Source organism: Mustela nivalis, assembly GCF_964662115.1.
Source record: "Mustela nivalis genome assembly, chromosome: 18".
NCBI classification, from domain to species: domain Eukaryota; kingdom Metazoa; phylum Chordata; class Mammalia; order Carnivora; family Mustelidae; genus Mustela; species Mustela nivalis.
The window spans coordinates 41,190,768-41,216,760 of NC_139037.1; the positions used below are offsets into that span (position 1 = coordinate 41,190,768).

General features: G+C 54.0%; 1 protein-coding gene and 1 long non-coding RNA gene across 3 annotated transcripts in view; both read left to right on the forward strand.

Moving 5' to 3' along the window:
- The window catches only part of GPI (glucose-6-phosphate isomerase), a 27,143-nt gene continuing 1,150 nt past the window's right edge, over window positions 1-25,993 (forward strand). The window contains exons 1-15 of one of the 2 annotated variants that reach the window (XM_082708624.1): window positions 1-245; window positions 1,286-1,376; window positions 1,735-1,803; window positions 3,152-3,271; window positions 8,853-8,936; window positions 9,050-9,196; window positions 9,753-9,824; window positions 10,328-10,372; window positions 11,656-11,709; window positions 22,610-22,670; window positions 23,087-23,130; window positions 23,242-23,394; window positions 24,530-24,659; window positions 24,782-24,858; window positions 25,841-25,969. In XM_082708624.1, the coding sequence (XP_082564750.1) occupies window positions 124-245; window positions 1,286-1,376; window positions 1,735-1,803; window positions 3,152-3,271; window positions 8,853-8,936; window positions 9,050-9,196; window positions 9,753-9,824; window positions 10,328-10,372; window positions 11,656-11,709; window positions 22,610-22,670; window positions 23,087-23,130; window positions 23,242-23,394; window positions 24,530-24,659; window positions 24,782-24,858; window positions 25,841-25,969 (1,398 nt within the window). In that variant the 5' untranslated portion in view covers window positions 1-123. Of the gene's footprint in view, window positions 246-613; window positions 887-1,285; window positions 1,377-1,734; window positions 1,804-3,151; window positions 3,272-8,852; window positions 8,937-9,049; window positions 9,197-9,752; window positions 9,825-10,327; window positions 10,373-11,655; window positions 11,710-22,609; window positions 22,671-23,086; window positions 23,131-23,241; window positions 23,395-24,529; window positions 24,660-24,781; window positions 24,859-25,840; window positions 25,970-25,993 lie in introns of those variants that run through there. The other variant, XM_082708623.1, reaches the window with a different exon arrangement.
- On the forward strand, window positions 11,717-17,056 carry LOC309852318. The gene is made up of 2 exons (XR_014305166.1): window positions 11,717-15,823; window positions 15,877-17,056. It is a non-coding gene; the product is annotated as an uncharacterized lncRNA (long non-coding RNA).

Sequence of the window (25,993 nt, forward strand, 5' to 3'; positions counted from 1 at the left end):
GGCGCTGCGCCTGCGCCTGCGCCATAAAGGCCGCTGCGCGCACCCGGCCTCCGCTAGCCGCGCCGCCCGCCCCCTCTTCCTCCTCCGAGCTCGTCCAAGCCAGTGCATCCCACTGCTGTCGCCATGGCCGCGCTCACCCAGAATCCGCAGTTCCAGAAGCTGCAGAAATGGTACCGCGAGCACGGCTCTGACCTCAACTTGCGCCGCCTTTTCGAAGGGGACAAGGAACGCTTCAGCCACTTCAGGTGCGCGCGCCGGGCCACAGGCGGGGCGCGAACGAGCGGGAGCTGGCTCCGGGCGCTCGGGGTCAGGTGTGCAGGCCCGGGGCGGGCACGGCCCAGCCGGCGGTCCTTGTCCGTCCCCGGGGGTCCTTGGCCGCCCCCGGCCACGGATCGGGGCCCGGGCCCAGGCCTCCGTTCGTCCTTGACGTCTCCTTGAAGGAGGTTCTTGGGGGGCTCGCGGGCTCGCTGGAGGTGTCGGAACTGGGCTGCTTAGTCATGAGAAGCAGGTTCCTCTGCGGCTTCTTCTCTGCAGGGGCATCTCTTTCTCCACCTCCTGTCGCCCCCTCCCCCCGCAGCCCCTGCCATTTGAGAAGGGACTCCTTCCGCAGTTATGGGCAGGGGCCCTCGGTGACGCAGCAAGCGGGGAAGGGGCTGTCGCCTTCTCCCAGCTCCTGGCCCAGAACGGGTGGGGGACATCCGCGGGGGGTGATGAGGATGGACAGGCCTTGGTGGGGGGGGTTTGCATGGAACCGCGGAGAAAGGGTGGAGATGTGCGGGCATGATTTCTGCAAAAGAAGTTCGGTGCGGAGACCTGTGAATGGCCAGGAAATGGAAAGGAGTCTGTTGGAGGAAATCTTGGGGAGCAGGAATCTCGGGGCGTTCTGGTGTGTGGTGCTGGTGGGTGTGTGGGGGAGGGGACGTCTGGGGCTCCAGACTGGAAGCCATCATGGCCTGCCCTGCGTTCAGAGTCGCAGCGTGGAAGCTCTAGGAGGGAATGGTCACTCTCCTGGCTAGGTAGGGGCAATGCACGCCGCTGTTTGGCTTCGCTGTTTGAGCGGAGGAATGACTCTTCAGGAAGGGTCTACACCTTCCTTCTGTGTAAATGGCCCCTCTTTCACTGTGCTGCTGCTGCTTCAGGTAACAGACACCACCGCTGTGCTGGGCAGCTGGGGCTTGTCTGGGGTGTGGCTCAGGGAGGATGTTTTTTTCTGGATGCAGCTCTGGTCAGGAATAGGCTGGGGAGAACTGGGGTGTGGTCACTGGCTTCTGCCATCTTTTTGCAGCTTGAACCTGAACACCAGCCATGGGCATATTCTGGTGGATTACTCAAAAAACCTTGTGACCGACACTGTGATGCAGATGCTGGTGGACCTGGTAATGTTCTGGTGTGGGGGGCTTGGCCCGTGACCCACGGCTTGGCAAGTGAGCTGAGCTCCTGGGAGCCCCCAGATCCTTGAGCAGCTTTATTTCCTTCTCTCGGTGGATCTCCGTCACTGCCTCTGTGTCGGCCTAGGGCTCTGAGCTCCTGCTCCCCTGGCTCAGGTTTTGAGCAGCATCCCAGGGGGCCCAGGGCCAGGTGTTGGAGCAGACCCTTCACAGGCAGTGGGGGTGGACACCAGGCTGCAGCTATCTGTCAGCTCCACTGGGGGCTGCAGCAAGGCCAGAACTTGGTGGCTTGGGCTCTTGGTCACTGATGTGGCTGGGATCAGGCCTTAGTATCTTCTCTTCTCAGGCCAAGTCCAGGGGCGTGGAGGCTGCCCGGGATCGCATGTTCAGTGGCGAGAAGATCAACTTCACAGAGGTGAGCTGGCCTGTGGGCAGCCGGCGCTGCATACCCTTCAGGGCCTCTTCCTTCCCTCTGGGGTTCATCTGACTGATGGCGTCCCACTGTGTCTTCATCTCTTCTCTTAAGCAATGTTTTTGCTTAATGAGGGGCACAGAAACCTGTTTCCTAGAGTGGGTTGCAGGGCTGTGGGGTGCCTCTTCCCCAGGACTGGCAGTCTGGATCTGGTGAGCATGGAGTGGCTCCCGGTGTCTGCCTAGTGAGAGCAGGTCTCAGGCCTGCAGGGATCTGGCTTCTTGAGGCATCCTCAGCGAGCTTAACTCTGGTCTCTTTGCTGCAAGTTTCTTTAGTGAAAAGAGGAATCTTCGGGCATAAGCTCAGCCTCCTCCGTGGTAAGCGTCAGTAAGAAGCCGCAATAAGGCCAGGCCTTGGGGGCTTGTTCCTGAGTTGCTGTGGCAGCCTGGAGGTATTATAACCACTGAGTCCTCCAAGTCCCTTCCTCAAAAGGGTAACATCCTCCTTTCACACTCTAGGAAGCTGATGATCAGAGAGCAGATCACTTATTCAAGACATATCTGTAAGAGACAGAGGTTTCAGACTCCATTTACCTCGCCCCTGGGCTAGGCTGAGGGGGGCTGCAGTCACAGAGGGCTTCCTGGAGGAGTTCATTTTCTTATGGAAGAGGGAACAGGAGTGAGGTTGGGCACGGTGAGGGCAGAGTGGCTTGAAGTCTTCCACCTTAATGGGCCTCTCCTTGGTTTGGAGTCCAGCCACCATCCCTTTCCTGCCCACCTGGAGCCTTCAGATCTGTTTCCTTTAAGGACTCCTCTACCAGCTTCAGCTTGATGGGACTGTTGCTTTCACACAACAAGGCCAGCTTCTTGGCACCTGTCACAAGCCTACAGTTCCGTTTGTTTCTGGCAGTTAGTGTGTGTAATGGGGCTGCTTGGCCAGGGACATTTTGAGTTGCCTGCTTTGCTCCACATCCAAGGGGCTGGGAATACTTTTTAGAAGGTGCCAGCAAAGATGCCATGTACTCTCACGGAGACGATGAGATTAGCCTTAATGAGCCCCTGTCCTCTGAAGCTGTTCATTGCTGTGTGGTCCCCATTCTGTTCTCTCTGCCTGTGCTCACTCTGTTCCTCTTTCTGGCTTTTCATGCTTTGAACAGCTAGGGGCCCTCTGGGCTTGCCCTGGTCTTCTCCTGATCTCCTTCCCCTTGTGACTGTCAGTAGACCTTGGGGCCTGCATGTCCAATGGGGAAAGGGCTGAGCCGACTCCTGGACCATGTTGCACCATGTGCTCCATCATGCCTGGTGTGGCTGCCCTGGGCTGAGGTTTTTCATGCACTGACTGCTGTCCACAGGAACGGGCAGTGTTGCACGTGGCCTTGCGAAACCGGTCAAACACACCCATTCTGGTGGATGGCAAGGATGTGATGCCAGAGGTCAACAGGGTCCTGGAGAAGATGAAGTCTTTCTGTCAGGTAAGCCAAGCCTGTGCTGGACATGCCCTTGGGCATGTGCGCATACATGGGACTGGGAATCTGGGGGCCTTGATGGGCCGCCCCTCCACTCTGCTTGGAGATGACCATCAGCCCGTGTTCTGAGGGAATTTCCCTGCCCCTGTGGTGAGGGAACCTACCACCAGTCGCTGCAGAGCAGTCTCCTTGCTGAACTCTAGTCACCGGTGGGCTCCTGGTGACAGTCCCACCAGTGCAAAGATGGGGAGAGAGAAGTGAGGTCCCTGAGGGGTGGGATAGTTAGAGGAGAGACTTGCTTTTTCGAATCTCTTTAGTGATATGCCCTTCTTTTCTGGGCTAGAGCTAGATAAAAATCAATGTTTTAACATTTGCTTGGCCATACCCCTGTGTTTGTAACATTTCCTGTGAGCTCTTCTGAAAGCTTCCTGTGCGTCTGCTGTGGACGTGTACATCTGTCTCCTCCTCTTCGAAACAAATGTGCATACGCATTCTATGCGTTCACACACACGGGTTCATTTTTACGTACCCTTCTGCAGCTTGTCTGTACTTAGAAATAAGAAATGTCCCTGGGTCTGTGTCAATGCTCATAACTGTGCCCTCTTCTCCTGTTGAGGGATGGGGGAGTAGAGATTGCCTCAGAGACCAGCTAGAGATTTCCCCACATCAATTCCTGTTACCACGGTGTGTGTCCCGGGGCAATTCTGCAAGGGTTAGTGGCCACCTTCAAGCCTGGGGTACCAGGGTGAGGTGTGTGTGTGCGTGCATGGTACGAGTGGGCCATGCTTGCTCTGGGAGTGGGAGTGACAATCTGGGCTCTGGTCAGCTTATCCCTGAGACCAGCGGCCCCTGCTTCTGGCTGGTCCAAGTCTGGTTGCTTTGGCTCAAAGCCACTTCAGACCTCAGATGGCAGAAGCAATCTGGCCATCCATCCTGGAAGCCTGATAAGCCAAGTGAATGGGATGTCTGAGGGTGAGGAGGGGGTTGGCAGCCTATTGCAAATCTGGATTCCAGAATGTTCCTTACTGGTGGTGGGTACCTGTCAAGGGCTTCGGGTGTAGGGAAGGGCCTTCCCAGCCATGGGTGGTGAGTAGTAGAGCTGATGTGCATTGGAAGCCCATTGCTCTGTCCAGTGAGTATGTGCGAGCTCATGTCTGCTGTATGGAGGAGCATGGTCCTGGCTGTCTGGGAAGCTATTTCCAGGAAAGCCCTCCCTTAACAGCTGGCTGCGGGATACCTGACTCAGACAGACGGGGTATTTATAGTTCAAAAAATGCTACCAAGTGGCAGCAGCTCCACGTAAGGAACACCCGGTGTGGCTGTACTCTTAGAAGTTTGCCAAGGCTGAATTGAGGATGTTCACCGTGATCTAGAGTCTAGTGGCAGAAATCAAAAACCACCTGAGTCTGGGGCACCTGGCCGGCTCAGTCAGTGGAGCATGTGACTCTTGATCTCAGGGTCGTGAGTTCAAGCCCCACATCGGGTGTAGAGATTACTTAAACATAAAATCTTTCTTTCTTTCTTTTTATTTATTTATTTTAAAGCTTTTATTTATTTGAGACAGCACGCAAGCAGGGAGAGCAGCAGGCAGAGGGAGAGGGAGAAGCAGGCTCCCCGCTGAGCCGGGAGCCTGATTTGGGGCTTGATCCCCGGACCCTGGGATCATGACCCGAGCTGAAGGCAGAGGCCTTTTTTTTTTTTTAAGATTTTATTTATTTATTTGAGAGACAGTAAAAGAGAGCATGAGTGAGGAGAAGGTCAGAGAGAGAAGCAGACTCCCTGTGGAGCTGGGAGCCCCATGCGGGACTCGATCCCAGGACTTCGGGATCATGACCTGAGCCAAAGGCAGTCGTCCAACCAACTGAGCCACCCAGGCGTCCCTGAAGGCAGAGGCTTAACCGACCTCTGCATAATTTTTATTTCTTTTATTTATTTATTATTATTATTTTTTAAAGATTTTATCTATTTGTGTGACAGGTATCACAAGTAGGCAGAGAGGCAGGCAGAGAGAGGAAGGGAAGCAGGCTCCCCACTGAGCAGAGAGCCCGATGTGGGGCTTGATCCCAGAACCCTGAGATCATGACCTGAGCCGAAGGCAGAGACTTAACCCACTGAGCCACCCAGGCGCCCCCCATTTAATTTTTAAATAAAATTATTTTTTTTAAGATTTTATTTATTTATTTGACAGAGATCACAAGCAGGCAGAGAGGCAGGAAGAGAGAGAGGAAGGGAAGCAGGCTCCCCAGTGAGCAGAGAGCCCGATGTGGGGCTTGATCCCAGGACCCTGAGATCATGACCTGAGCCAAAGGCAGAGGCTTTTTTTTTTTTTTTTAAGATTTTATTTATTTATTGGACAGAGAGAAAGATCACAAGGAGGCAGAGAGGAGGAAGCAGGCTCCCTGCTGAGCAGAGAGCCTGATGCAGGGCTCAATCCCAGGACCCTGAGATCATGACCTGAGGTGAAGGCAGAGGCTTAACCCACTGAGCCACCCAGGCACCCCCGAAGGCAGAGGCTTAACCCACTGAGCCATCCAGGTGCCCCTAAATAAAAATTTTTTAAAGATTTTCTGTTTGGGGCACCAGCAGGTAGGAGGGGGCTGTGGTTACACTGAGCTGCCCCACTGTGAGGGATCTGTGAAGTTGAAAGTGGAAGTTGCAGAATAGGCACGTGTCGTAAAACCCCATCCGGTCTAATAAAGAGTGTGTGTGATCCTGTTAAAGATGTACAATTTTCTTCTCTGGGATGCTTTATTGTAATGAAACTTTAATGGTGAGGTTAAGGGTTGAGAAGCTGAGTGACTTTATTTCTGTATTGATGGAAAATTTCCTATGGCTGTTGATAGCCTTATTTGGGGGAAAAAAAGCTGCTAGGTGTTACTGGTTTAGGGAAAGATACACAATACTGGTTTTCTATTGGTATGTAATAAATGGCTCCAAAACTTGGCATCTGTCAACAACAATCAACATTTTTATGAACCAGGATTGGCGGTGGCTGTGCTGGCTGGTTCTGGTCACATAAGGTTGTAGACAAGATGTGGGCCAAGGTTAGCACTCCTCTGAGGGCTTGATGGGTGGAGCCTGAAGGATCTGCTACCAAGATGACTCTCTAGCAGTTAGTGCAGCTTTTGGGAGGCTTAGGTTCCTTACCTGTGGACCTCTCTACAGGCTGAGTGTTCTTATCACAAGACATCTGATTTCCCCAAATGAGTGATCCAAGAGACCTTGGCAAGGCAGAGTGCCTCAGGGTCCTTTATTTCCTTGAGCTAGCATCGGAAATCATATCTGTCATTTCTGTAATACCCTGTTTGTTATAAAGGTCACCACTGAGCAAAGTAGGAGGGGACAAGGGCGCCTGGGTGGCTCAGCGGGTTAAAGCCTCTGCTTTCAGCCCTGGTCATGATCCCAGGGTTCTGGGATCGAGCCCCGCGTTGGGCTCTCTGCTCAGCTGGGAGCCTGCTTCCCCCTCTCTCTCTGCCTGCCTCTCTGCCTACTTGTGATCTCTGTCAAATAAATAAATAAAATCTTAAAAAAAAAAAAAAAGGAGGTGACAGCACAAAGACATCAGTGTAATGTCAAGAAGTGAGGACCATTGGGAACCATCTTGGAAGTTGGTTGCATAGTCTGCCTTCAGGCTCCCAGTGATTCATGTTCCTTCCACATGGAGAATATCCTCACCTTCTCCTAAGGCCATGTCCTATTACAGTATCAGCCAGAAATCAAGAGCCTCATCATGTAAATTAGGAACAGCTATAGGAGTTCCTGCATTTCTTTTTTTTTTTTTTTTTTTAATTTTATTTATTTATTTGTCAGAGAGAGAGCAAGCGAGAGTGAGCATAGGCAGACAGAGTGGAAGGCAGAGTCAGAGGGAGAAGCAGGCTCCCTGCAGAGCAAGGAGCCGGATGTGGGACTCGATCCCAGGACGCTGGGATCATGACCTGAGCCAAAGGCAGCCGCTTAACCAACTAAGCCACCCAGGTGTCCCCTTGCATTTCTTTTAATACAGAGCAGACACGCTTCGGTTTGATTTGAGAACCGTGAATTAAAGGAACAATTTGTTTACACATCACATACCCAACATACATGAGGTAGGCATAGAGTAATGGATATAGGAAAATTCCTTTTCAAAAAGAGGGGGACTGTGGGAGGCACAGGGGAGTAATTGGTCTGAATAATTCTGAAATCCAATAGGATATATGTTGGCAATTGCCTGGTTAGGACTCAAGGCCTCGGAATCATTTCTCAAGGTTTTTAGCTTTGCCCTCCTTTACTCTAGTGATCTGCGGGTTGATTTGCGTTTGTACCTCTGCCGATTGCCTGTGGAAATGGGCTTATCCGAACACCCCCTTTTCCTTTCGTAATGTCTCTATCCTTTTCAGTTAAAGCTGGTAGCATTTCTGACAGTTCAGTTATTTTATTTTATTTTACCTTATTATTTTTGTTTGTTTGTTTAAGATTTTACTTATTTATTTGACAGACGGAGATCACAAGTAGGCAGAGAAGCAGGCAGAGAGAGAGGAAGAGGAGGAAGCAGGCTCCCCGCTGAGCAGAGAGCCTGATGTGGGGCTCGATCCCAGGACCCTGAGATCATGACCTGAGCTGAAGGCAGAGGCTTTAACTCACTGAGCCAACCAGGCGCCGAGTTCAGTTATTTTAACAGCTTTGTAGGTCTCCTGTGAAGCTTACTGGGGGGAGGGGCGGTTCAGTCCATCAGGCAAAAGCCATACTTCCACGTTTCTTCAACACAAAGCCTTTTCTACCATTGTTTTTGAGACCAGATTTTCTCAGAAGCCTTCTCTTTGACCAAAATGTTTTCTGTGTTACCACCTTAGGCCTTTTGGAGGTACAGACAAGGGGAAGGTCTTACAACAACACCCTCTGCTTCCCCTTCATATTGTGCTTTTTGTTAGAGTGTCCTGCCTTTGATCTTTGCCAAGGAGCCATCTCTTCATTTTGGCATCTGTTGTTGCTTGGAGAAGCTGGGAATTTCTTTTTTTTTTTTTTTAATTTATTTGACAGACAGATCACAAGTAGGCAGAGAGACAGGAGGAGGAGGCAGGCTCCCGGCTGAGCAGAGAGCCCGATGCAGGACTCGATCCCAGAACCCTAAGATCATGACCTGAGCCGAAGGCAGAGGCTTTAACCACTGAGTCACCCAGGCACCCCAAGCTGGGAATTTCTAAACCCAACAATTCCTGGCTTGCTTTGTTTGGACATTCTACCTTTAGTCTATTTCTCTATTCTTAGATTTTATTGTAAGCACCAGGAGGCTGGCTGCCTATCTGGTAGTCCTGTCCCTGGCACAGACCAGTCCCAGTAGTTGGCATTCCACATTTCTTGGTCTCTAATTCATTAGGTTCTGCTGAGAGTTTGCCCTTGTTTTGTGAATTCTGAGAGGTGGGGGTGTCCCCCACTTTGCTGATGACAAAATAGGGTTTAGCTGGGGCCGAGTATGGCAGGCAGCTGCCAGTGTGGTCTCTGTAGGCCCCAGCGAGCACCTGGACGTTGGACCTGAGCTGTGAGGATGCTTTTGAGCACCAGGGTGTCCTTGGGGCTTGGGACTGAACGCATCTCTCCCGTTCTGTGACAGCGCGTCCGCAGTGGCGAATGGAAGGGGTACTCGGGCAAGCCCATCACGGACGTCATTAACATCGGCATTGGCGGCTCTGACCTGGTGAGGAGTCTTCCCTGGGGACGGGGTGGGGGGGCCCACCCAGAGCCTTGGTTTTTCCAGGGGGAGACCTGGCTTCCCCGTCTCTTGTTTTCTGACGCTGCGGCTCCTTGCAGGGACCCCTCATGGTGACCGAAGCCCTTAAGCCGTACTCTTCAGGAGGTCCCCGGGTTTGGTTTGTCTCCAACATCGACGGGACCCACATCGCCAAAACTCTGGCCACCCTGAATCCTGAGTCGTCCCTGTTCATCATTGCCTCCAAGGTATGGGCCTGGGTCCTGGCTTGGCTCCTCAGCCCTGTGCAGGGGGTGGGGGTGGGGGTGGAGGCTTTGCCAGTGTTCCGGCTCACTGTGCTTTGTGGATCGGGTCAGCCTTGCTGCCCTCAGATTTGGCAGGCGACACACACGGTTTCCTGATGGAAGGCTGAACTAGTCAGAACCTTCATCTTAAGGCCACATCCGTTTGCTTTCTGGGATCTGTGCCCAGCCCGGGACTGTTCTTGTCTTTTGAGACCTCAGTGCTTAATGTCTGCTCCTTTCTGATCCCAAAGCCATGCCCAGTTAACGTAAGGGTTTTGTCTGCTGTTTACGTTTTTCTCGGCTTGTGAAGTCCTGGAACCCCAGGACGATGGTACTACTCCTTCTAGGCCCTTACCCCAGACCCAGCCACTCACTGTGGCTTTGTGGACAGGTGGGCAGAGGTTATGTGGGGCGACTGTCACTGCTTGTGACCAGTGGGCACCCACATGGCCACTGGGCCCTGACTCCAGGCCACACTGAGCCTGAGCTGGGGATCGACTGCTTTACTTTCTGGCCGCAGACCTTTACCACCCAGGAGACCATTACGAATGCAGAGACGGCGAAGGAGTGGTTTCTCCTGTCGGCCAAGGACGTGAGTGCTGGGGTGGGAGGTGGGCAGTGTGTGCGCGGGGAAGGACAGAGTGGGCCAGCCCATCCACCTGAGAGGCCTTATCTGATACTGTTGCCATGTTTCTCGCGAAGTTGGCAGCAGGAGGTAGCCTGTCTTGGTGCCTGCTTTTTCCAGTTTAGACATTTGGCTTTGCCAGTCCGAGACATGTCAGATGTGCTAGAACCTGCTGGAACTAGCTGAAGGCACTTCAAGGTCCCTTGGCCCTGGCAGGATCCTCTCTGCCCCTGGCCACACCCACTTTACAGGGGAGGGAACCTGGGCCTCGGATGCCTCTGTGGAAGGATGGGCCTCTGACTCTTCCGTCCCCTTCCCCTTGACATGGGGCTCCTCTGACAGCCTCAGAGTCAAAGCCTGGAAATAGTCTGTCCCACCCAGGGCCTTGGTTTCTCCAGAGACGGGAGGCTTAATTTCCTCGGGTGGCCCCCTGGGATGGGTCTGGTGTAACCCGGCTCTGTCTCTTGTAGCCTTCTGCAGTTGCGAAGCACTTTGTTGCCCTGTCTACCAACACGGTAAGTGCCCATGTGGCCTCCCAGACTTCCTTCCCTGGGAGGGCCCAGGTCATGTCAAGGTCACGGCCTATCGGAATACTCAAGTGCAGCTGTCATTCCCGGGTCTGGGGATCTTGGCTCAGCTGCTGGGATAGAAGGGCCGGTTGCCTGTGAGGGATATGAGCTGCAAACCATCCCTTTTGCTTCCTCCATTTGCATCAAATCTCTGTAGCTCCAGAGAGGCATCTGGTTGGCTGCGTCCACCTCTCAAGCCTGACTGATGTCCAGAACTCTCCACACACATGACCTCCTTTGGCCTCTCCCCACATGGGATGTGTGGAGTCGAGGTGGGGGTACATCCCATTTCTTCCATGAGGAGGTTAAGCCCCAGTGAAGGATTTTGGCACTGCGACTGGCTGAGTCAGTGGTGCTGGGATGAGAATGTTGCCCCTGTCCGCCCAGCCTGAGGCTGTTGAGAGGTGTGGGCCAGGGTTGGGGGGGCAGGGCGGAGCTGAGTGCCAGCAGTAACAAACCAGGTGAGCACTTGTGGTGCAGTAGGTTTGGTCTGCGGCTGTGGCAGAGCTGGAACCACCCTCCAGTTGTCCTGACTGCTCCCTCCCACCTCGTCCGCCCCTCTTGTCCGATCCCCACTCCTGTCTCCAGTGCTGACCTGCCCATGGTGGGGAGGCAGGGGGACGTGTTCGGGCTGGCTCACCATAGCACTGCTGTGTGCCTGCTGCTGGCCGAGCTCATGCTGGGCAGTAGAAGGGGTCACCGGCCCTGTCTGCCCAGGGGCGCAGAGCACCCAAGGGGTAGGGTAGGTTATCTCCTCAAGGCTTCCTGCAGCAGAGTCCCCATCCCTGATAGCGGAAGGGCTGGACAGGGGTCCTCGCTGGGGGACACCTGGCCTCAGAGGTGGGCCTCGCTCTGCTTGGGCTCCTGCCCTTGGTGCAGTTTCCCGTCTGTCCTGGATGGGTCAGTGTCTGTACCCCGACAGGTCTAGGCAGCGGCTCTTGGAGGACGATGTGTGGGGCCAGGCCCATGCATGGGCTGGGCAGCCTCGCTCAGCCAGAGGGCTTCACAGGCACCAGGCCACAGGTGCTGCCACATGGGAGCTGGCCTTGGCAGTTCTGGGGGTGGCCGCTGCTGCTTCCTGGCCTGGACTGAAAGGCCGCTCCAGCCCCGCCCCGTCCAACCATCCATCCGTCCGCAGCTTGGACAGCGGGACACCTGGCACCCTGGAGCTCCTGTTCTTATCCAGCTAACATTGGTTTTCTTCCTTCTCTCCCTTTGCCCCTTTTTAGTCCAAAGTGAAGGAGTTTGGGATTGACCCTCAAAACATGTTCGAGTTCTGGGATGTAAGTAAAGGCACATCCTTGTGCTGGGTGAATTATGTGTCCTGGGTCAAGGCATGACCACCGTGGCACAGATGAGGGGCTTGTGAGGTCAGGTCAACATTTACTGTGCACCTGCTGCATGCCTGGCTCTGGGAGGGGCTGAGAGGCCCTCAGGGAGGCTCGTGGGGGCAGGAGCAACCCCGTCGGGAGGAGGGCTCCACTTCTACCTGGGAGGGCTGAGCTTGCTGGGCCAGGCCAACGCTCCCTGGGGCATCTGCCAGCAGCACCCACTGGGGGGTAACCGGAGCCACCCCTGCCCCCCTTCACTAAACTGAGGTTGTGAGTTATTCTCAGTGATGACCTTTCTCCACACTTGCAGCCTCGGTCTCTAAAGGCCACAGGGCAGGGTGAGGCAGGGTGTGTGACCGGGCAGGCCCGGTCAGGAGGTACAGGAACAGCTGAAAGGTGACAGAGAGGAGGCGCCAGGCCTGGGGCCTGCTTGGGCCCTTGTCAGGCAGCTTGCAGCACAAACCGTGCTGGGGCGAGTCTAGCAGTAGGGGGTCATGGTCTCATCCCTGCTGGGGGTGGGGGGAGAGGGGGTGGGAGGCCCCTGGTGCCAGGCAGCTAGTGGGGAGGGGCACCTTGCCTTGGGCTGCTGGCTTGCACATTGCCCTGGGGAAGGGGTTCCCGCTGTGGGATGCAGGGTGCAGTGTGGGCGCTATGAACGCAGGGGGCGCTGTTCTAACACATGACTGGCAGGCGCACCAAGGAGGGCATCCTCTAGTCGGGGATTTTCCCAGGGAGGGGTGGGGGTGGGGTCAGTTTCCAGGCCTTTAGACTGGAAGCTATTCGCTTGGTGGTAGCATCCACAGTTTTCTCCCTTGAAAACTCTAGAGGCCTTGGAGTCTGGGAGAACATCAAGCCCTAATGTCCTGAGGCGTCTGTTGTGTGTAATGAGTTAACTTCTTTCTAGAATGGGACTAATTATGTACCATCCTTGGAAGAATTGAGAAGTCACTCAAAGCATTTTCTGCATCCTGTGGCTCAGATGAGGAAGCCCAGTCGAGAGAGATCGGGCAGCTTCTAGCAAATGTTGCATGTCTGATAAAGTAGGGGAGGCACCTGCTACCTCTTCTCTGGGATCTGGAGCCTCAACAGGTGGTGGTCAGGAACAAAAGGGGCTCCTGTTAGCCAAACCCCTGTGTGGGTTTTCACTGCCTGTAACTTCCCAGCATGTAGAGGTGATTGGGGTGCGGCTCAGGGCGAGGCCTAGGCCTCCCAGGTAAGGCCTGGGAATGACAGTTGGATGCACAAACGTGGGGCTGGGGCCGGGTAGTGAGGCATGAATAGCCAAGGGGGACACAGTGAAGGCCTCTTGGGCCAGGCCAGGCAAACCACATACACAGTGGCTAGAAGAGGGGACCTGCCTGGGTTGCTAAGGATGTATATTGTTTTGAGTCAAGAAGGTGACATCTGAGGAGCCAGGGATGGGTGAAACTTCTGGAGCTAGTATCTTAGGCAAAATAGAAGGTCAGGACAGACCTAGGGATGTTGTGCTGGCTCTAAGGTAAGATTCAGAAGAGGCCATTCTGGTAGGGGGACATCTAAGTGGTGAGGCCTGGTCAGTTAGGGTCAGTCACAGGTGAGCTTCATGCTAGGATCACACAGAGATACGGTGGTAAATGATGGGGTTTCTCAGGGCTCAACCAGAGTTAGTATGCATTGGGAGAGCTAACTTTGGCTGGCGGGGTCTGAAGAGGAGCCAGGATAGGTAAGGGTACTGATGAGGTCTACGAATTCTGGAAGACACAGGTTTCAAGATGGTTCTGTCGAGTAAGGTCTGCGGAGTGAGAGTCACATACAGGTACTTACACCTGGATCTGTGAGTTGAAGTCCCTGGCATGGGACAGGTGTATGCATTGGAGTCTGTCCGACTGGTTCTGCAAAGTGAGTATCAGGTGATGGGTGTCTGATCACTCAAATGAGGTGATTAAAACTCAGAATTAGGCAAACCTAGGTAAGTGCCCTGAGCCGCGTCAGCTACCTGGCTCTTGGCAACCTGACCAGCTGTGATGAACAGAGCTCAGGGGTTGCAGAGGCCTCTGAGGACCTGGAACCAGCTCAGGGTCCTGGCAGGGGTTTTGTGGGGGGAGGGGGCGGAGCTCAAGGGGCCCAGAGAAGTAAAAGGTAGGAATATACTGAATTGTGAAAGGTAAGGAATGGGGAGTTGGGGCAAGTGACGAACAGACAGGAGCTCCATTGGTAAGGTGTAGTCCGAGAGGCTCGTGGTAGATAAAGGCCTAGAGAACCACATCTGCAGGGTGAGGTATCTGAGGCCCAAGTCTCAGGGACCAAGAAGGTCTCACCCGTTTTCCCTCAGGCTGAGGTAGGCAGCCAGGAGCAAGCAGTCTGCTGAGGAAAGACTCCTTTCAGGTTAGGTTTGTATGGTGGAGTCTGCCCAGGGAACCTTGTCCATCTGAGGTCACAGGAGCTGAAATCAGACAAGGTGTATGTAACTAGGTTTCTTAGGAAGGCCTAAGGAGCCAAGATGAGGCACATAAAGGTAGAAGGTGGGTAGCTTGGGGCGCCTGGGTGGCTCAGTGGGTTAAAGCCTCTGCCTTCAGCTCGGGTCATGATCCCAGGGTCCTGGGATCCAGCCCTGAATAGGGGGCGGGGGGGGGGGTTGTCTCTGCTCAGCAGGGAGCCTGCTTCCTCCTCTTTCTCTGCCTGCCTCTCTGCCTGCTTGTGATCTCTGTCGGTCAAATAAATATATAAAATCTTTAAAAAAAAAAAAAAAAGTGGGTAGCTCAGGTAAGGACACCAGAGCCGACAAAGGGCAGACATAGTCGAGTCTGACAAGTGAGTACTAGAAATGGCCTGATTGGGTCCAGGTGAGAACTGTGTCCTCAGGTGATAGACCTCTAGTGGTTCTGGGGCTCCTCAGGTTGACTCTCCTGGGGGTGGTCCTGAGTCCTGTGGGCTAAGACAAAAGCTGGAGTCAGGCAGAGGGATGGAGAGCTGTGTGCATCTGGAAGGTGTATGAGTTCTGGGTCTGGCTTAGGTATGTAGAACAGGTATGTCTGGTGGGCCTTGAGAGGGGAGGTGAGATTCAGGTTTGTACATTTGGGGTCCTGAACAGGTAGGGTCTGAATTGCTGAGGTCGAGTTCTGGTTTGTATTCTGAACTGAGGAGATAGGGTCAAGCATAGGTGGGCAGAGCTGAGTTTTTCAGGTAACATCTGTGAAACCACGGGCAAGCAGAGGTAGATTGACCTGAAGAGCCATGGTTAGTGTCATTCAACTCTGTCTTGCCATTGAATTTAGGTACAGGTAGGTATACCAGATCTGTCAGGTAAGGCCTAGAGAGGCCATGTTAGGCTTATCTAGAAAGAACTCTATCTCTTAGACGATCTCTGAGGTGATGAAGGGACATCAAGAGGATAGGCTTGGTCTCTCAGCTGAGATCTCAGGAGCCAGGATTGAGTGCAGGTGACTCGATCTGGATCTCCCAGGTTCAGGTCAAAATAGGCAGACAGAACTGCACTTCTGCCTGTCTTGTAGAGCTCTCTCACAAAGTTGATGAGTTTGTGGTCAGGTACAGCTATGTGAGATTGAGTTTCTCAGGTGAGGTCTGCGGAGTCTATATCTGGCAAGGGTTTGTATCCTTGAGACTGGCCATAGGAGTTCAGCACAAGTGAATACAGCAGGGTTTGTCAGGTAAGATCTGTGCCACCAAGTTCAGGGCAGGTTCATAATGCTGGGTCTCTCCAGTGAGATCTAAAATAGTCCCAGCTGAGTCCAGGTAAGAACTGAATGTCTTAGATGTAAACAACTAAGAGGAGGTACAGGTAGGCAGAGCTAGCCCACTTTGTACAGTGTCAGGAGCCACGAGCAAGCACATGTAGGTAGATCTGGTCTCCCAGGTGAGGTCTGAGGACCCAGGGTCAAGCACAGGTAGGCAGAACTGGCCCACCAGGTGAGGTTTGAGGAACCAGGATCAAGTACAGGTAGGTAGAACTGGCATGCCAGATATGATACGAGGAGCCAAGGTCAAGTATAGGCAGGTAGAACTGGCCTATCAGGTAGAGTCTGAGGAATTGGGAGTCGGGCCCAGGTAGGTAGATTTGGTTTGCTAGGTGAGGTCTGAGGAGCCAGGGTCAAGCACAGGTAGGCAGAACTGGCCCATCAGGTATGGTCTGAGGACCCAGGGTCAAGCACGGGTAGGTAGAACTGACACCATGTGAGGTCTGAAGAACCAAGGTCAAGCACACAGGTAGGCAGAGCTGGCCTGCCAGGTGAGGTCTGAGGAACCAGGGTTAAACACAGGTAGGTAGAATTAGCCTATCAGGTGAAGTCTGAGGAATTGGGAGTCAAGCCCAGGTAGGTAGATTTGGCTTGCTAGGTGAGGTCTAAAGTACCAGGGAACTGGGCCACCAAGTATGGTCTGAGGAGCTAGGGTCAAGCACAGGTAGGTAAAACTGGCTCAGGTAGGTAAAACCAGATAAGGTCTGAAGAGTCAAGGTCAAGTACAGGTAGGTAGACCTGGCCTGCCAGGTATGGTTGGAGGAGCCAAGGTCAAGCACAGGTAGGCAGAGCTGGCCTGCCAGGAAGGTCTGATGAGTCAAGGTAGGTAGAGCTGGCATACCAAGTGTGGTCTGAAGAGCCAAGGTCAAGCTCAGGCAGGTAGAACTGGGCTGCCAGGTAAGGTCTGAAGAACCAGGTCAAGCACAGATAGAACAGGACTGCCAGGTATGATCTGAGGGGCAGGGTCAAGCATAGGTAGATAGAACTAGTCTACCAGGTGAAGTCTGAGGAAGTGGAATCAAGCACAGGTGGGCAGATTTGATTTGATAGGTGAGGTCTGAGGAACCAGGGTCAAGCACAGGTAGGTAGAACTGTCCTGCCAGGTAATGTTTGAAGAACCAAGGTCAAGGACAGGTAGGTAGAGCTGGCCTGCCAGGTATGATTTGTGGGGCCAAGGTAAAGCACAGGTAGGTAGAACTGGGCTGCCAGGTAAGATCTGAAGAACCAAGGCAAAGCACAGGTAAGTAGAACTGGCCTGCCAGGTATGGTCTGAGGAGCCGGAGTCAAGTACAGGTAGGTAGAATGGGCCTGTCAGTTATGGTCTGAGGAGCCAGGGTCAAGCACAGGTAGGAAAAGAGCTGGCTCATCAAGTGTGGTCTGAGGAGTCAAGGTCAAGCACAGGTAGGTAGAACTGGCTTGCCTGGTATGATCTGACCGGCCAAGATCAAGCACAGGTTGGTAGAACTGGCCTGCCAGGTATGGTCTGAGGAGCCAGGGTCAAGCACAGGTAGGTAGAAGTGGCTCACCAAGTGTGGTCTGAGGAGCCAAGGTCAAGCACAGGTAGGTATAATTGACCTGCCAGGTATGATCTGATGGGCCAAGGTCAAGCACAGGTAGGTACAACTGACCTGCCAGGTATGATTTGATGGGCCAAGGTCAAGTACAGGTAGGTAGAACTGGCCTGCTAGGTATGGTCTGAGGGGCCAAGGTCAAGCACAGGTAGGTACAACTGACCTGCCAGGTATGATTTGATGGGCCAAGGTCAAGCACAGGTAGGCAGAGCTGGCCCACCAAATGTGGTCTGAGGAGCCAAGGTCAAGCACAGGTGAGGTAGAACTGGTGTGCCGGGTATGATCTGAGGGGCCAAGGTCAAGCATAGGTAGGTAGAACTAGCCTGTCAGGTGAAGTCTGAGGAACTTAAATCAAGCACAGGTAGGCAGACTTGGTTTGCTAGGTGAGGTCTGAGGAACCAGGATCAAGCACCGGTAGGTAGAACTGGCCTGCAGGTGAGGTCTGAGGAGCCAAGGTCAAGCACAGGTAGGTAGAACTGGCCTGCAGGTGAGGTCTGAGGAATCCATGGTCAAGCACAGGTAAGTAGAACTGGCTTGCCATCTATGGTCTGAGGAGCTAGGGTCAAGCACAGGTAGGTAGAACGGGCATGCCAGGTATGATATGAGGGGCCAAGGTCAAGAATAGGGATAGAACTAGCCTATCAGGTGAAGTCTGAGGAACTGGAATCAAGCACAGCTAGGTAGCCTGCCAGGTGAGGTCTGCAGAAGTAGAATCAAGCAAAGGTAAGCATATTAGGCTTGCTTAGGTGAGGTCTGAGGTACCAGGATGAAGTCTAGGTAGGCAGAGCTGGCCCACCAGGTAAGGTCTGAGGAGCTAGGGTCAAGCACAGGTAGGTAGAATAGGACTGCCAGGTATGATCTGAGGGGCCAAGGTCAAGCATAGGTAGGTCGAACCAGCCTATGAGGTGAAGTCTGAGGAACTGGGGCCAAACATAGGTAGGCAGAGCTGGCCCGCCAGGTGAAGTCTGAGGAGCCAGGGTCAAGCATGGATAGGTAGAACTGGTCAAGTGAAGCCTGAGGAGCCAAAGTCAAGCACAGGTAGGTCAATCTAACTTGCTAGGCAAGGTCTGAGGAGCCAGGGTCAAGCACAGGTAGGTGGTATGGTCTCAGGGGCCAAGGTCAAGCATAAGTAGGTAGAACCAGACTATGGGACGAAGTCTTAGGAACTGGGATACAGCACAGGTAGGCAGATTTGGCTTGCTAGGCAAAGTGTGAGAAGCAGGGTCAAGCACAGGTAGGCAGAGCTGGTCCAGTGGGTGCAGTATAAGGAGCCCAGAACATACACACAGGGTAGGCAGAGCTGGTTTTACTAGCTGCAGTGGGAGAACGTGGGGCTCGTCAGGTATACAGATCTGGCTTGCCACGTGTGGTCTGAGGACCCAGGGTCACAGGCAGGAGGGCAGAGCCCATCTGCCAAGTGTAATGTTTTGAGAAGGCCTGAAGAGTTGGGGTCCTAAAGAGTTGGGTTCCTGAAGAGTTGGAACTAAGGTCCAGCCTAGATGGGCAGAGCTGGCCTGCCAGGTATGGACTGAGGAGGTCGGTGAGGTAGGTAGTCAGACTTTGAGCTGTTGGATTCAGGCAAGGGTATGTACCCTTGGATCTTCAGGGTGATGCCTGAAGAAGGAAGGTGAGACCTAGGTGAGTGCAGTGGCCACAGGCGAGTCCCTATGGGGCTCGAGGAGGTCTGCGAGCCCTAAGTTAGGCATGAGTTGGTGGCCATGGCTCTTTCAGGCACTGACTTTGGAGTGGGAGAGAGCTCTCTGGGTCTTGTCACTGAAGTCCTTGGAACATGGTTCTGGCTCACTTTTGTGAACCCAGGTCTAAGAGGGGAGGCTTGGAGAGCACGGCTCAGTCACAGGGAGGGAGAACCCCATCTTGTGCCGTTGGTGGTAGGCGGTTCTCTAGGGCACAGGTCTGCAGAGATCTTTGTGTCCAATGAGCTGAGGCTTGTCGGTGAGTTGTTGGTGGTCAGCTGTGGTCTGCAGGATGTGAAGGGCTAGTCAGACAAGGATAGAAACCCGGGTTTTTCAGGTTAGGCCTGGGGGAGTTGAGGTCAAGCCTGTGTAGACAGTGCTGCTCTCTCAGGAAGGTGTGAGGAGTCCAAGTTGGGCTTAGCAAGGTGAACCTGGGTCTGTTGGTTGAGATGTGAGGAGCTGGGGGTCCGGCAGAGACAGAGGACAGCTGGTGGAGCCTGGCTTAGGCGTGGCTGTGACCCTGCAGGGTGCGCCTTGGAAGAGGACCCAGGCAGGCAGAGCTGAGCTCGCAGGTGAAGGCATTGCATCCATCCATCCGTGTTTGGCGTTGTTATGAATCTGCGCATGTAAAGCCATGGACAGAGGTATATAAAGGTGATCTTAGATGGGTCCTTGGCCCTGGGTTCAGGAACAAGTTGGCATCCCTAGGCTTGTTAGGTGAAATGGGTAGGCCTGCTCTAGCCTAGAACTGGTGTGGTTGGTGAGGTCTGAGAACGCGGGCCAGGTGCAGGTAGGATCCCCGGTGTTAGGTCAGGCACAGGCTCTCCGTAGGGGAAAGCCAGAGTCACCTGCCTGGGGAGGTCTCAGGAACACTTAGGATCACGTAGGACAGATAACAGTGCCTTGAGCCCATTCTTGGTACCCGGGTCACACATGATGGGCAGAGCTCACAGTATCGTAGAGACCCAAGGATCTTTAGCCAGGCCGAAGTTTGGTCTGTAGCATTGGGGTCCGACTGGCTTAGGGTCTGCATTACTCAGGTGGGAAAAAAAGTAGATTATAACTGGTTAGATAAAGTGAGGGCTGGGGCAGGGGAGGGACAGGATACCGAACCGATGAGGAGCTACGTCTGTGAGGTGCGATCTGAAAGGGGCCCCTTGCAGGTAAAGTGAGTTCTAGAGATTATGTCTGGAGGAGGAGGTCTCAGAGGCTCAGGTCGGATGCTGCCATTGCTGAGCTCCTAAAAGTGAGGTCTGATGACGTGGGGCAGCCAAAATCAACAGCTTGGCAGTCCAGCTTCTAGAACTGAGCCTGTTTGGTGAGATCCAAGAGCCTGTGTCAGGCATGGTGTGGCTTCTGGGACTGTGTCTGGTAAGGTTCCCCCAAACCTGGACTTTTTCCAGGTGAAGGGCCCCACCATTCATCTCATTACCTAAGCCAGAAACCTCTGGGGCACACATGATTGTCTTGTTCTTTCAATTCATCCTGTCTGATTTCCTGAATCAGTCCTCTGCCCTATCAAGGGTAGAATCGTGTTCCCAACGACCACCAGGGCTCCATGCTTCATCCCCCAGCACTGCCTCTCAGCTTCCACCCACCTGTTCCCACCCCTTCCTTCGTCTAGAATGTGCTGTGGTTCCTCTTGCCCAACTTGTCTGGATGGGCCTCCAGTAGAGAATTAAGCCCTCATGCCCCAAGGCATCCAGTGGATGTCATGAATTAGCATCTCTTCCTTGCTTCTAGGAGGGTGCTAGCCTTGGACCATCCTTGAGAGAATGGAGAAATGAAGCATTGAAAGTATTTCCTGTGGGGCTTAATTCTCTTCACTGTTGAGAAAGGCTGCTCTTACCACAGGACTTTGGTATATGCCATACTGGCTGTTGGAATGCTCCCCCCCCCCCCAGTGCTTTCCTGCTCGCTCTTTAGATCCAAGCTCATGTTCTCCCCAGATTGCTTTTATAATTGATTTCACTGCTGTATTTCCATTCTCCCAAGCACTTGCATTTCATTTCACATTTATTGGCATGATTATTATTACATCTCTGGGGAGCCCTCATGGGCTGCTTCTATTGCCTGTGCTGGGAATGTGGTAGGTGGTCCATAAAAAGCTGTTCGGAAGGTGGGAATGGATTTCTGAGGACTTAGGTGATACAGGGTGGAGTCCGCAAGTGTGACTAGGTAGGTCTTGGGGATGAGGCTGAGAAGACCTCTCAGGTATGAGCCCTGGGCCTGTCTCTGTCCCAGGAGGCAATGGGTCTGGCTGGGGCAAGGCCAGACCCAGGTTTATTGGTATCTGAGGAGGCAGGGCCAAGACCCAGAAGGTGCTGGATCTTTCATTGCTTGAGGAGTGTGCTTGAGTGTAGGTATGGGGCATTGGGTTGATTAGTCTGAGGATGTAGGGCCTGGCACAGGTATGAGGTGCTGGGTCTGTCACTGCTCAAGGAGGGCAGGCTGGGCCAGGCACAGGTAGATCCTGACCTGTTAGCATCCAGGTAGGTGGGCTAGTCACAGGTACAAGATGCTGGGTCTGTCCGTGTCTACAGAGGCTGGATATAGCTTTGAGGTACTAGATCTGTGTGTGTCTGAGGAGATGGGGCTTGGCACAAGTATGAGGCACCAGTTCTGTCAGTGTTCATGAGGCACAACCACACACAGGTATGAAGTACTGGGTCTGTCAGTATTTGAAGATGCTTTGGCACAGGTATGAAGCACTGGATCTATCGGTGTGTGAGGGGACTGGACATGGAAAGGTACGAGATGCTGGTCTTTTGGTTCTGAGGAAGGGGGGCCTGGTACCAGGTATGGAAGCACTGGGTCTGTTTCTGAGGAAACCGGTCCTGGCACAGGTATGAAGCACTGGATCTGTGTCTGAGGAAACCGGGCCTGGTACCAGGTATGAGGCTCTGGGTCTGAGGTGCAGGCTGGGCCTGGTGCAGGTAGGAGATGCTGGGTCGGTCGGTCTGTCTGAAGAGGAGGCCCGGCCTGGTGCAGCTATGAGGCACTGCGTGTGTATGTCTGAGGAGGAAGCCAGGCCTGGTGCAGGTATGAAGCACTGGGTCAATCGGTCTGTCTGAGGAGGAGGCGGCCAGGTCTGGCACAGGTATGAGGCTCTAGGTCTATCTGTCTGTCTGAAGAAGAGGCCAGACCTGGTGCCGGTATGAGGCACTGGGTCTCTGTCTGAGAGGAGGCCAGACCTGGCACAGGTATGAGGCGCTAGGTCTGTCAGAGGAGGAGCCTGGGTCTGGCACAGGTATGAGGCACTGGGTCTGTCTATCAGAGGAGGAGCCCGGGCATGGCGCAGGTATGAAGCCGTGGTTCTGTCTGTCAGAGGAGGAGGAATCTGGGCCTGGCACGGGTATGAGGCCCTGGGTCTGTCTGTCTGTCAGAGGAGGAGCCTGGGCCTGGCACAGGTACGAGGCCCTGGGTTTGTGTGTTTGAGGAGGTGGTGGGGTCTGGCGCAGGTATGAGGCCCTGGGTCGGTCGGTCTGTCAGAGGAGGAGCCTGGGCCTGGCGCGGGTATGAGGTCCTGGGTCTGTCGGTATGAGGAGGAGGCCCAGCCTGTTGCAGGTATGAGGTACGGGTCTGTCTTTGTCTGAGGAGACAGGGCCAGCCATGGTAAGGTCTTCAGTTGAGTCCTGTGGCTCTGATCAGTCCCATGTAGTCTGCCCTGTTGGTCAGCACAAAGAGTTGCCAGCGCCTGCCTGCTGTCTTGCTTCCCAGAGGTGGGTTGGGTCCAGGCCCTCCGTGCTGCACCTATGGAAGAGCTTTGCTCTCAGGGGGCAAGTTTTGTGGCAGGAGGGAGGGGGGCGGGGTGTGCCAACCTTTCCTCAGCACCTTTTCCTGTCTCTCCTAGTGGGTAGGAGGACGCTACTCGCTGTGGTCAGCCATTGGACTCTCCATCGCACTGCATGTGGGTGAGTGTGTGTCTGTTTTGGCGGGGGACCAAGTTGTAGTCTGCGGTCAGGGATGGGGATCTCATGTCCCTGAACACCCTTCTGACCCCACAGGCCACTGTGCTCTCCCCCATTGGCTGGAACATTTCTTTAAGGTCAGGCGGGCAGGCCTGACTTTTCTCTGGGGTTGGTAAATTGGCCTTTTCCTCTACCCCTCACAACCGCTGTCCTGTTGTTTCCAGTGGTCGGTGAAGTTAGATTGGCCTTTGCGCTCAAGGCCGACTCTGGTTAGAGAGTCTTTCTGTGGGCCCGAGTCTTCCCAGGTCCTGTTTTTTCTGGCTGCACATCAGCTTTTCCTGGTTCCAGAAGAAGCTGTGTCCCCTGCCACGAGGGCACTGGGCATGACCATTTCTGTTGACGCTGCTTTTGTGTTGCAGGATTTGACAACTTCGAGCAGCTGCTCTCAGGGGCTCACTGGATGGTAAGTGCTGAGGCTTGTGTTCTCCCCTGGAGATGTCTGGTTGGTCCAGCTCCCTCCTTCCTTCCCTCCTGGGCAGCTGCTCAGCTCCCACCCGCCCTGCTCTGGTTGCAGGACCAGCACTTCCGTACGACGCCCCTGGAGAAGAACGCTCCTGTCATCCTGGCCATGCTGGGCATCTGGTACATCAACTGCTTTGGGTGCGAGACGCAGGCCATGCTGCCCTACGACCAGTATCTGCACCGCTTTGCAGCCTATTTCCAGCAGGTACCTGCTGCCAGGCCAGGCCTTGGGGCCCACCTATGGGGGGCCTAGGAGGCCCGGGAGCCCAGGGGCCCAGATTCTGGCCTCTCCGGTGGGTTTTTCCCCCAGCTGCCCTTGGGCACAGCCAAGGCCCACTTGTGTTCTGATTTCAGGGTAAATCTGTTGGTGAGTGTTGGCCGAATCCACCATGGGAAGATATTATTGGTTACTGTGGTGGTCAGTCAGAAAGCATGCGTCTTCCCTGGGTCATTGCTTTCTTGGCCATCACTCTGGGTGCCTGCCAGAGGGTGGGGCCACCGGCAGGGACCCCTGTGGCTGGTACTCCCTTTGCCCCTCCAGGAAAGCAAGTTCACACCCAGTTTGGGGTGCCCCTTTGGGCTACTCTTGGCCCTCTGCTCCCCCCCAAGTATCCCAGAATCCCTGGGGACTGAGTAGCCCCTCTCCTGTTCCGGATTCTGTTCTAGGCCGTCCTTCTACATGTGTCCCCGGTTGGTTTAGCATGAACCTGGTTTTTGCCCTGCAGCCCTTGGGCAGGCACAGCCGACTTTGGCCAATACCGCAAGCTGATTAAAGAGGCAGCCCAGTATCTGGTTGAGGTGACAGACCTCAAAGGCTGCACATCTTGGACTCCTGCCAGCCTCTCTTTTAAGACATGGTGGCCCTCTTTAACTGATGTCTTAAGAGAAAGGCTGACAGGAGTCCAAGGTGTGCAGCCTTTGAGGTCTGTCACCTCAAAAAGAGGGCCACCTGGCTGACTCGGTCCGAAGAGCATGCCAACTCTTGATCTTGGGGTCATGAGTTCAAGCCCCACGTGGGATGTAGAGATTACTTAAATAAATAAACTAAAAACAAAAAAAGACATCCGTTAAAGAAACTGTGACCGATTTTTGCTCTTAGGGAGGTCTTTCTCAGACCTCCATAACCCCCCCACCCTCGTCATGGCTCCTTCCTACAGCGTCTGAGCCAGAAAGCTGTGCGCCTGTGTCCTCACAGGGGAGGGGAGATACAGGGGTACTGCCTGGGGACACCACACAGGGTTGGGAAGCTACGCGTAGTGTAGCCTGGGCAGGATTGGGGTACTGTGCATCAAGAAAAGCAAGACCTGCAGCTAGAGGGCTAGGTTTCTGTCCTGTTCCAGGGCGACATGGAGTCCAACGGGAAGTACATCACCAAGTCTGGCACTCGCGTGGACCACCAAACGGGCCCCATTTTGTGGGGGGAGCCAGGGACCAATGGCCAGCATGCCTTCTACCAGCTCATCCACCAAGGTACAGACCCTCTGGCCTGGGCAGGGGTGTGCTGTGCACGTGAAAGGCCAGCAGAGAGCTCTCTGTCCGGTGGCTCCCGCGAGCTGGGATTGGCACGTGGGTGACCACTGTGCCCTTTACAGGCACCAAGATGATACCTTGTGACTTCCTCATCCCAGTCCAGACCCAGCACCCGATAAGGAAGGGTTTGCACCACAAGGTAAGAGCCTCATCCAGCCTCTCCTCACACTTTCTCAGGCTCACCTTACACCTGGGCTACTTAGGAGCTGCTGCTTTGGTTGGCAGTTATGCGAGTTTCCTATTCTTGCCATGATAAATTACACAAACTTCGTGGCTTAGAACAACATCCAGTTTTTATCTTGGTTTTCGTGGGTCTGAAGTCTAGCAGGCTCCGCTGGGTGTCTGCTTAGGGCAGGACCAAGGTCCAGTTTCCTTAACGGCAGCTGGGGGTCATTCTCAGCTTCAAAAAGCCGCCTTTGCCTGTGGCGCTGTCCCATCTCAGAGCTAGCAGTGGTGGGTTGAGTCCTGCTCCAGCCTCGATTCTATCCTGCCTTTTCTCTTGCTCTCTCTGACTGACTCATTTGTCTTCAGTCTTCTACTTCTAAGAGCCCATGTGATTACAGTGGGCCCATCTCTCCCTGTCACAAGGTCTGCTATCTTCATTCCATCTGTCATGTAATATAACCCATATAGGTGTAACAGCGGGGGTGGGGCAGAGGTCATGAAGGAAGATCCTGCTTAACCACAGCAGCAGATGGGAAAACCGTAAGATAGATGTGGCTGGGGTGCCTGGGGAGCTCGATCAGTTGGACATCTGAGTCTTGGTTTTGATTCGGGGTCGTGAGATGGGAGCCCTGAGTCAGGCTCTGTGCTCAGCAGGGAGTCTGTTTGGGATTGTCTGTCTGTCTCTTTCAAATAAATAAATAAATCTTTAAAAAAACAAGATAGATATTGCTAAGTTCTTAGCAGGGTTCTTGGCAAGTCACGTGTATCCCTTAAAGGGCAGTCACTGTTGTCACTTACTTTATTGTGTCATCAGAGGTGCCCTGCCGTCCCCCTGCCTTGCTCCACTTGAGCTCTACACTGGGGGCTGGGACTAACCCCACCTGGGAAGTGCCAGGCAACCTCTGCCTGTGGCTCAGGCAGGACTTCCAAGTGGAACTGGGTGTGTCTCTTGTCAGATCCTCCTGGCCAACTTTTTGGCCCAGACGGAGGCCCTGATGAAGGGGAAGTCGACAGAGGAGGCCCGGAAGGAGCTGCAGGCTGCAGGGACGAGTCCAGAGGCCTTGGAGAAGCTGTTGCCACACAAGGTCAGCACCTCTCCTGAAGTGGGC